The sequence below is a fragment of the Mustela nigripes genome, chromosome 7, assembly GCF_022355385.1.
Source record: "Mustela nigripes isolate SB6536 chromosome 7, MUSNIG.SB6536, whole genome shotgun sequence".
Lineage (NCBI taxonomy): Eukaryota > Metazoa > Chordata > Mammalia > Carnivora > Mustelidae > Mustela > Mustela nigripes.
Genome location: NC_081563.1, coordinates 132,309,748 through 132,321,110, shown reverse-complemented (window position 1 = coordinate 132,321,110; position 11,363 = coordinate 132,309,748). Strand labels below are relative to the sequence as shown.

The window sequence follows — 11,363 nt, the reverse complement described above, 5'->3', positions numbered from 1 at the left end:
TGTGGGTGTTGAGACTTTTGTGTGTGTGACAACCTTGGTTTTAAAGCGATGACAACAAAATTGTTTCTTTTTGTTTGTTTGTTTCAGAATCATCTAAGTTCCTAGTGTTGTATGTAGAAGAGTTTAACTATTTTGCCTATAGCTGAGTAGGAGTTTATAACACAATCCAGACTTCATCGGTCCTTTGAGAATAAGGAAACTCGTTGTTTAAATGCAATGATAGATTTATCTATTTATAGATTGCTTTCCGTTGTATAGAAAAATGCGCAACTAGAGTAAACAGCTCTCCCCCTGAATTTCCAAACCGTGCACTGGGTATGCAGGACTTTTAATATTAAAACATGCTCTTAGCTTTTCCAAGTTGACTCGGGACCTGATTTTAATCTGTGTAATACAGTATTCCCGTTAATAATAACGTATAATTAAGACATCCGTTAAAAATCCATAACGTTAATTTAATGGAGAAAATCTAATACAGTTCTATTGGAATTTTTACGTTAAATTAACTTTAACGGGCTTTTAATGGATGTCTTAATTAGATCTCATTATTAACGGGAATATTCCACAAATTAAAATTGGGCCCTCAAAGTTTTAATGAAAAAAGTTGCGGGAACCCATTTGAAATGGACACCCTCTTTCATGCTTTCTGTTGCTGCTCAAGCTAAGCTGCGTTTCCAGGTCCATACACAGCAGGTTCTGCAGAAGGAGATCACGGGGCGAGAGGGCAGCTGAGCTCTCCATTCCTGTCGCCATCTCATCTCCTTGCTTTCTTCCAGATCCCACATTGCACCAGTTTCCCCAGTTCTGCCAATTTGCAGGTCTTGTATCTGTACTTAACATCTCCCCCCTCCCCCCTTGTAACCAACAAAGACAATGATTAAAACGATGCCCACCACCGCTTGGGAAAAAGTCTTTGGCAGTAACATGGTTAAGCCCGACTGCGTGAACAACTTTCACGGAAGATGAACCTTGTTCAGAGGTCTCCTTGGCTCCAGCTCTGGTCTGACTTCATAATTCTTCCACTCTGCGGAGATGCATGGCTCCCCAGGGCAGGGGCCGGACTGGGCAATCCAGGTGCAACCGTAATTGTTGCTCTGAACAGAAACATTTCCTTTAGACAAACGTTCCCAGAGGGGTTATAAATAGGAAATGGACATCACCATGAAAAGTAGGCTTCCGAGGGTCTGCAGCGAGGGCAACTCGCTTGGCCCTTAGACTATGAAGACTCACACTCCCCCGCCCTTTCCTGTCAAGTGTTACAGACCCACGGAATAAGTACATCCATGTTCTCGGTGATTATTTTTCTCCAGTGGCACTTTGTTTTCTCGTGACAGTGAAAAGGGGACCATGGAGACGAGACCACGTCATTGCAGTTTATCAATGAAAATCTAATATCGTCCATAAGCAGAGAAGCGGAAATCAATACTTCATTACCAAATTGTTAGTAAGAATGAAGAGAGATGGCTGGGGTCAATTTTTTTTCCTTTTTCCTTTTTTTTTTCTTCTCTCTCTCTCTCTCTCTCTTTTTTTTTTTTTGGCTGTCTTCTCAGAGCAGGGTGTCAGGAGGAGTTCAATGTCAGGAGCAGGTGACACAGCGAAGCAGGACTCAGTGGGAGGGAGATCCGGGCTGGAAAGTTGAAACTAAGGCATTTATCCTGTAATGGGAATCAGAACAACAGAAAAAGATGCATTAATTTCTGAGGAATAGCTCTGTTGGTTACCTCCCCCTGTAGCCAAATTGCCCACCAGCAGGATCTCATTTGTACTAAGGGTCTGCGTGGAGTCATAGTTAAATCTAGTCTAGGGTGGCATATAACCACGTGGTGAGACCTAGAGAGGAAAAGCCAGTTTAGAGGGGAAAAAACACCTTTAAAATATAATGTATGGAAGAGATATGTATACACTCTTGTTCATAACAGCATTATTTGTAATAGGCAAAAGGAAGGAGCAGCCTCGATGTCCACTGACGGATGGATAGGTAAACAAGATGTGGTATGTGTATAGACACAAGGGGATGGTATTCAATCTTGAAAGGAAATTCTTCTACATCGTACAACATGCATGAAACGTGGGGACATGATGTTAAGACAAAATAAGCCAGTCGTAAAATTCTATATGACTTCACTTCCATGAGGTACCTAGAGTGGTCAAACATAGAAGCACAAAGCAGAAATGGCAATTGCCAAGGGCTGGGGAATGGGGAACTGTTGTTTGTGGGTGTAGTTTCAATTTTGCAAGACAAGAAAGTTCTGGAGAAGGATAGTAGTGACGGTTGCACAACAATGAGAATGTATTTAATGTCACCAAACTGTACCCTGGAAAATGATTCAGATGATAAATTTTATGTTTCGTGTGTTTTCCGTAATTAAAAATAAAAACTACAATATACGTTCCCATTATAAAGCATTCCGAAAAAGAAAAAAAATTAACTTATGGTCCCACCATCCAGAGGGAGCTCCTAGTCACATTCTGTTCTATTTTCGTCTAGTTTTCTCTTCCCATGAATTTGTGAAAAGCGTACATGGTCATAAGTACCCACTGTGCAATTTTCCTCTCTGGTGTTTTCCCCCACTTGGACGCCCCATTTTAAGTAGCTACACCAGTTCTATCACCTATGCTATCAGAATTTACTAAAACATTCTCATGATGCTGGACATTTAATTTGCTTCCAGTGTTACTCAGTAATGGTTAACACTGTGATAAACATCTGTGTTTAAAGCCTTGCAGTTTGTTGGGATATATTCATAGGCTTAAATTTGCCAAATGTGGAATTCCTGAGTCGAAAGATAGGAACACTTTTGTTGTTGGGGAAATGCTACTTAGAAGTATGTATGTGAGATTAACTGGGAGAATTTTTTTTTTCAGATATGTGTTATCTGGATTACTGTAAGAATGCCTATAGTTTCCATTAGCCCAACCTGGGTGCCACCCATTCCTTGTTTACATCTTATTATTTATGGGTTTTTTTTGTTTTTAATGAGGAAAAACACCTTTGGCTTATACGTAATCGGTCTTTTGGAAGAGGAGAGCTTCCAAGTTTCTGGCAGAAGAATAAAGACACGTTGAAAATTGTTGCCATTTGATGTGTGCAAAGAAATTATGCACAGAATACCCATGACAGATTTTATAAACGATTCTTTGGTATGAAATAGTAGGACTCCAATCCTAGAGCCAGTTGTTGTGTACCTACCAAGTGCCAGATACTTTTTACCTTACCACTAACACTTGAAAAATCTCATTTTATTTTATTTTATCTTATTTTATTTTTAAAAAGATTTTATTTATTTATTTGACACAGAGAGAGAGAGATCACAAGTAGGCAGAGAGGCAGGCAGAGAGAGGGGGGAAGCAGACTCCCTGCTGAGCAGAGTGCCCGACACGGGGCTCGATCCCAGGACCCTGAGATCATGACCTGAGCTGAAGGCAGAGGCTTAACCTACTGAGCCACTCAGGTGCCCCAAAACAATCTCATGTAAAAAAAATAAAAGAGCCTCAAGGAGGTTTGTGACTGGTCCAAGGTCTCAAGGCTAATAAAAAGTAGAGATTGCCCTTGAATTTAGTTCCTCCCACTTGGAAGCTTCCGTACTCACTTCAGGCCCCCCCCCAACCACCACACACACTTAGATTATGGATGTCGCCATCCGTGGAAGGAGTCATTTCCCTTTGACATTAGGTTTGTGTTTCAGAGACAAAGTTATCTTCCCTCCAACTTGGTTGGAATGCCGTGGCAGGTCCAGAAACTTGGAGGAGAATGGTCATGTGGTTGGAGGAAGAGAGAAAGGCATGAAAGAAAAAGAGATTTGAGGACAGAGATTGTAGTGGTATTAGGGGAAGGTAGGAGACCGGAGAGAGAGAGAAAGAAAGAGCAGTCTTTCTGCTTAAAGGGTGAAAGTGACCTACGCTGGAGGCCGAATGCAGTCCTCGGTGGAGGGTTGACGCATGTTCTGTGTGAGGCCCTCGCTCTCTCCTCCCTGACCGTGACATTGTTGTGATGCCAGGTTTAAAAAACTTTGTTTCATTTGTTGCTTCCTTGAACCCGCTCCAGATTTGTTCAACACTTAGACTCCTCTGGCTGGGTTTCTCTTAGGACAAAGTTTGCCCTGGGGAGAGGAGTGAGGAGAATGAAAAAAATAATTGTATTATATTATCGTCCCCTTCTTGGAAACTGTCAGCACACACACATCAGCATATTAAAGGCTCTGAGAAGTCCCGCCACCAAAACCCAACCCAACCCAACACTTTGTTTAAGCACTTTGTTTAACCCAGTGCTTCCCAGATTTGTTTGATGACCCTTTTCTTCCCTACAAAACAGTCAACGAATATACTTGCATGTAGTTTTTCTGGAAAATATCTTCATGACAGACCTTTGGTTAAAAACAAGGAAGTTGCTTAGCTCCTAAGATCTCAGTCCTGACCTCATTACTGACTTTCTGTGATTTTTTTGCTCAGGTCCCATGGCTTTCTGGGGCCTCAGCACGAAAGGAGCCTATTGTAGTCATAACTAGACATTTTCCGAGTTTACTCTCGCCTACCCATGCTAAGTCTGTGCCTCACCTCAAGTCAACCTCATGATGCTGTAATGTGGGAGGGTGTAGTGTCTACATCTTCCAGTCTAGGAAAAGGAAATTTAGGGAGGTGAAGGCATTTGGCCTGCAGTCAGCTGGCTGGTAAGTGGGCAAGAGGGTACTCAGGTTCAAGGTTGCTTGAGCTCTTAAACCACTGCTTCTTAGATGGTCTTGTGATGGCTTGATATTGTCGTAAAGTGTTGAACACTAATATTATTAACACTTCAGGGACTTTTCTCCAAGAGTATCTGTACAGTTGCTTACTGAGCTAAATTCTAGATATGAACATGTTCTATTAAAACCCGACTATGATGCTATTTCTACCCGACAAATCTCATAGACCACCATGGTGGATGGAAATGGTGGATCCTTCCAGAAAGTCAGTGTTCCCGTACTAAAGAGACTGTGTCAAGAGGAGAACCGAATCTTAGGCCACTTTGGGATGATAGACCTTTTCGTACCATTGCTTATCTGAGAAGAAGAAGAAAATACACCTTATTTTTCTGTAGACCTAGAGATGAGACCCTGACAGAAAATCAAAGGAATGAAGGGAATGAGACATAGCAGCGTTACTTCTCACTGCTCAGAACGCAGTGTGTAAACTACTCTTGGTTGTGTCTCCACGGGTTGGTGAGGCCGAGCTTGGCTGTAGCGTGGTTTTTTTTTTTTTTTTCTTCCTAGTATGTTAAGCTACTACTATAAAAATAAAACAGAAATAAATAAAAATTTTAATTACATATCTAAAAAGTCATTGGCACAGTTCATTAAGGAGAGTTTGTGAGGGAGAGCCCGGCGAAGAGATGCAATTATTTTTGTATTAATTACATAGCCACCAACAGATGTGTAGAATTATATCTACTTTAATTTAGCCATGCTAGAATTTTTTTTTTTTTTTTATTAAGAGAAGGAGAGAGTGAGCAGGTGGAGGACCAGAGAGGAGAGAGAGAGAGAGAGAATCTTAGGCAGACTCCATGCCTAGCGTGAAGCCTGACACGGGCCTATCTTAGGACCCTGAGATCATGATCTGAGCAGGAATCAAGAGTCAGTTGCTTAACTAACTGAGCCACTGAGGTGCCCCTGGTGGTGCTAGGGTTTTTCGTCCCTCTGGCACATCATTTTGTTTGGCCCTTTCTCTCCAGGCCCTTGCCCAGGCCTGCCTTCCTCTTTCTCTACTTTGTTCTGTTCTTCTCAGAGTTGCGCTGCTTCCCTGGGGCCCAGGGGGAGCGCCGTGGTTGCCGCAAGGGTGGGCATGCCACCAGCGTTGAATGGTGAGGTGCTGGGGGTCTTAGGCACCTTGCAATGTGTGGGACAGCTTCTTCTCACAAGGTAGTGTTGGCCCTCATCCTGCTCCATTTTTGAAAATGTGTCTGTAGGTTGGGGTTTCTCAACCTTGCACTCTTGATATTTGGGGCTGATAATTCTTTGTTGTGGGAGACTCTCCTGGGCATTGTGAGATTTTTAGCAGCATCGCTGGCCTCTACTCACTCGATTCCAAGAGCAGCCCCCTTACCCTCGAGTTGTGACAGCCAAAAATATCCCAGACTTTGCCAAATGTCCCCGGGGCGGGGAGCAAAATGATCTATCACAGCGGTTCAGAAGAGCTGACATAGTGGAAAACACTTTTATAATTATTTCAGCCTAGACCCTAATTTCATTTCACATATAAACACAAAGTCTTTGGTGCACAGTTTCTTATACACAGCATTGTCCAGAAATAAAGCAACCTGGCAAACAAAGAGAAACTGATTTGTTTTCTTTGGAATTTTAAGGGGAGTTATTGTCCATTAAAACAGAAGCAAGTCACCTCTGGCATTGTCACTCATCGTATTTGAGACGCCCCTTCAACAGCCCCGAAACCGACAGGCAGGTGTCAATGGCATGTTCGCTGATTGTCTACCTATAGAAACACACAACAGATGGTCTCACCATCCTTCAAGAACCTCGTGCCTGAGTGTGGCCCATGGAACATCAGCGTTGGCATTGTCCCTGAGCTTGTCAGAAATGCAGCACCCCCATTCCCCGAGCTGCTGACTCAGAACCCACATATCACAGGATTCCGGGGGATGATATTCATGTTTCAGAAGTCCTGTTGGTGTGAACTTTCATGCCCAAACGTTTTCCTTTTGTTTCTCATTGCACACTTGCTGCATCCGATGATTTCTTTTGGAAATTATGTGTGTAGGCTGGTCATGAGATCTATGGATTCATTTCTGGATCGTACAGGGGAAACCATAGACTGTTTGTGGGGACATGTGCACACTGGGTCTGTGAAGGGGGAGGACTCCTGCCCTGCACAAGCCCCAGGCAGGCAGCTGCATCCAGTCTGTGATGTGAATGATCACGGTGTGCTGATGGTCCTGTGTTCCAGATCCGCAGGTCAGACTGCCTTTTCGACCTTTCTGTGTGAATATCTCACAAGTCCATCAGAGGCAACTTTTTCAAAAGCAGGGAGCTTGAATTCCCCTGCCCCCAGCCCGTTTCTCTTCCAATGTTTCTGTTCATAGGAAATGGAACCTCAAGCTGCTTGGTTGTTCCAGCCAGAATATTGGGTCATCCTTGACACCTCATCATAAGATTTCTCGCCAAAATCTACTTCCCCAATCTAGTTCAAGACTGTATCTACCACCCCCAGATGACTGTGCCCTCTCCCTGGGCTGCTTTACTCTGCTCTGCGTCCTGCCCATCATTTTCCATACAGCAAACAAAGTGAGCTTATGAAAACTTTAATTATTAGACCTCAGCCATAGCAACTTCTTCCTAGAAACATCGCTGAAGGCAAAGGAAGCAAGGGCAAAAAATGAACTATCGAGACTTCATCAAGATAAAAAGCTTTGCACAGCAAAGGAAACAGTCAACAAAACCAAAAGACAACCAAAAGAATGGGAGAAGATATTTGCAAAAGACATATCAGATAAAGGGCTAGTGTCCAAAATTTTTAAAGAACTTAGCAAACTCAACACCCAAAGAACAAATAATCCAATCAAGAAATGGAAATCCAATCAAGAAGACATGAACAGACATTTTGGCAAAGAAGACATCCAAATGGCCAACAGACACATGAAAAAGTGCTCCATATCACTCACCATCAGGGAAATACAAATAAAACCCACAGTGGGATACCACCTCACACCAGTCAGAATGTCTAAAAGTAACAAGTCAGGAAATGACAGATGCTGGCGAGGATGTGGAGAAAGGGGAACCCTCCTACACTGTTGGTGGGAATGCAAGCTGGTGCAGCCACTCTGGAAAACAGTATGGAGGTTCCTCTAAAAGTTGACAATAGAGTTACCCTACGATCCATCAATAGCACTACTGGGTATTTACTTTAAAGATACAAATGTAATGATCCAAAGGGGCACATGTACCCGAATGTTTATAGCAGCAATGTCCACAATAGCCAAACCATGGAAAGAGCCCAGATGTCCATGAACAGATGAATGGATAAAAAGGATGTGGTATATATACAACGGAATATTAGGCAGCCATCAAAACCCCCAAATCTTGCCATTTGCAAAGACATGGATGGAACTAGAGGGCATTATGCTAAGTGAAATGAGTCAATCAGAGAAAGAGAATTATATAATCTCATTGATATGAGCAGTTTGAGAGGCAGGGTAGGGGGGACATGGGGGAAGGGAGGGAAGAATGAAACAAGATGGGACCGGAGAGGGAGACAAACCCTAAGAGACTGTTAATCTCAGGAAACAAACTAAGAGTTGCTGGAGGGAAGGTGGGTGGGAGGGTTGGGCTGGCGGGTGATGGACACTGGGGCGGGGCATGTGCTATGCTGAGTGCCGTGGATTGTGTAAGACTGATGATTCACAGACCGTATCCCCGAAACAAATAACACATTATATGTTAATAAAAAAAGGAAACTTTAATTAGATTGAAGCAGTCCTTCCCTATTTCCTCCCAGCTTAGAGTCCTTCAGTGACCTCCACCACACTTAGGAAAAACTGTTTTTCTAAGACATCCTGCCTGATCTGGCCTGGCCACCTCTCTGACTTGACTTGGGTCTGGTGGCCCCTTGCTGATCTGTCCCAAGAACACTGGCCTTCTGACAGCATCGGAAGAACATGCCTGGGGGATTTCCAAGTACAGTTCCCCCTGTCTATATCATCCTTCCTCCTACTTGTTTAGCAAGCACCTTCTCACTCTTAAAGCCGAAACGAAAATGTCACTTCCTCGGAGAAGCGTTCTCTTGTCCTTGGGGCTTGACTAAGTTCTTTTGACATAATCCTGTACCTTATATGTTGTTCTTATGGGACTTACTGCAGTTTATAATCATACTTACAGCTGTAATTTTTAATTTAGTGTCTGCCTCGTACACTGGCTTGCAAATGCCAGAAAGGTAGGGACCCTGTGTTTTATGTATTAATTTATTTATTTGAGAGGGTGGGGAGACAGAGAGCACACAAACAGGGGGAGGGGCAGAAGGAGAGGAAGAGACTCTCAAGCAGGCCTCCTGCCGAGCATGGAGCCTGATGCGGGACCCGATCTCAAGATGCTGAAATCATGACCTGAGCCAAAACCAAGAGTCAGAGGCCCAATACCCACAGTTCTGACTGTGCACACGTGATCATAACAGTATCCCAAGCAGATAAGCCAAGGCCTGATGCATAGTATGTACTTGATAAATATTTGCTGAGTGAATGGAGCCCTAAAAGCAACATGGAAAGAGAATTTTAAAGTACTTAATACTAAGATAATACAAAAGCAAACAATAGATTTGCCTGGAATCCTACTTCTCTAATTCTATGAGAGAGATAATGTAGAATATATAAAGAAAAAAGGAAGAGATTAGGACAAGTAGTCCAAGGAAATGTAAGTGGACACGAACCAGATTTGCCATCTAGTTGGTACTTTCAACTTTAAAGAACAGTTTATTTTGCCATTTTGAAATAATTTACATCTTTTCAAAATTTTTTTGAAACATACATTCTTACACACAAGGTGTGTGTGTGTGTGTGTGTGTGTGTCTACTTTCTTGAAATATATTGGATAAATATTCGTAGTCCCAAAGATAAAAAGATTGAGGCTGTGAGTGTTTAAATAGTTTGTTCCCATAGTGATTAGTGATGAAATCAGGATATCTGATTCCTAATTCTGGGCTTCTAAAAACTGGTTAAAAAAAAAAAAGTGAAATATAAATGCTGAAAATACATAAAGTGTATTATTAAAAAAAAAAAAAAAGACTGTGTTAAGAAAGCAAAGTGGTTGTGGAGACATGTGATTCCTAACCGTGTAATCCTGGGAGAAACCTGCAGTTAATATTTTTTCAAATTGATTTTACAACTTGAAAATCCAAATTAGCTCACCTACATTGCTGAATTTCATCATTAGTGCTTCACCTAATTTTTCCTAAGAGAAATCTCTGTGTGCAGAAGCCCTTAAACTTGGGTGGACCAATTTCAATTTTTAGAGGGAATAAAGTAATTGCTTAAATGTATTGAATGCTTCTCATATGCCAGACACAGCGCCACATAAGTAGGTGGATGATATTTTCAAATATTATCTGCTGTGCTTCTGCTTTTACTTGATTTCTTTCTTCCATGTAGTTTTCCCACATGGAAAGCTGATACTGAGACCAATTGCTCTTGGAAAGGGAGGCCACGAAAGAAGCCATACAGAACACAGTGGCTGGGCTTCTGATAGAGAGAGGGACTTTAGTTTTCTTATAATAAATCACAAAAAGGTTGAGTCAATAAAATAATTAAAATAGAAGAGTCACATCCAGGTAATGATTATTAACTTTAGGCCTGCTCACTTTCGCATTATTTCTGAGTCATCTCAACACTCCGGGGGGGGTGTCCAGTGTTACAGAGGAAGAAGCTGACATTTAGGTGACGGAAGTGACTTATCGCAGGTCCCATGACATTAAATGGAAATGGATATGCCAGTATACAATTGGAATATATCTTTTCTGGACTTCAGATCCTTTACTCTTTACCGCCAAAAGAATCGTGCCTGATGTTGGATCCATATCAATGAGACCACAGATTCTTTGTCAGAGGGGTGGTTGGCTACACCTTTGACGATCAGGATGCAAAATTATTATTCATTTTGATAGTGTTCGCCTTGGAACATCTAAATACAGATGACATGCACGTCATAATCAACACACTGGAAAATCTCAACTTTTGAACTTCCTCTCCTAAAGCACAACTTGTGATAAGTCAGCCATGTGTCTCAAATGTGCGATATATGCTCCATGACACAAACCAGACAGCTGATTGCCACAGCCCTACAACTAAAGGCTAGTTTTTCTGTGTATTTCTTTTCTTTTTCCTTTCTTTTTTTTTTTAGTTAGTGTGAGAGCAAACACTTTCTCAGCTGACCTCCACCCTCTACCACCAGCTTCCAGTGTCTAACAGAGTGGGTGAATGGGAAATAACTTTAATTTTTTTTAATTTTTTTTTTAAGATTTTATTTATTTATCAGAGAGAGAGAGGGAGAGAGAGCAAGCACAGGTAGACAGAATGGCAGGCAGAGGCAGAAGGAGAAGCAGGCTCCCTGCTGAGCAAGGAGCCCCATATGGGACTCGATCCCAAGATGCTGGGATCATGACCTGAGCCGAAGGCAGCTGCTTAACCAACTGAGCCACCCAGGCATCCCGGGAAATAACTTTTAAAATAATTTCCATTTTGGTCTACGTAATGGGCAACCCTCGAAATGGTTTAAAACCTCTCCACCACCGTGTGTGAAATGGCTGTGGAATGAAATTGGCAGACACAGGGTGACATCTTGGAGAACGACAACAACAAGAATGTCAGGCAAGAAGACGTGGGGCCTCCTGAG

At 42.3% G+C, this 11,363-nt stretch overlaps 1 protein-coding gene across 2 annotated transcripts in view; it reads right to left on the bottom strand.

Moving 5' to 3' along the window:
• Positions 1 to 503: 503 nt before the first annotated feature.
• TSHZ2 (teashirt zinc finger homeobox 2) overlaps positions 504 to 11,363 on the bottom strand; it is a 431,469-nt gene continuing 420,609 nt past the window's right edge. For both annotated transcript variants that reach the window (XM_059407254.1, XM_059407255.1), the window contains exon 3: positions 504 to 1,655. Coding sequence is in view for 1 of the 2 variants with exons in the window: in XM_059407255.1 (XP_059263238.1) it covers positions 1,654 to 1,655 (2 nt within the window). In the remaining variant the exon portion in view is untranslated. The remainder of the gene's footprint in view (positions 1,656 to 11,363) is intronic.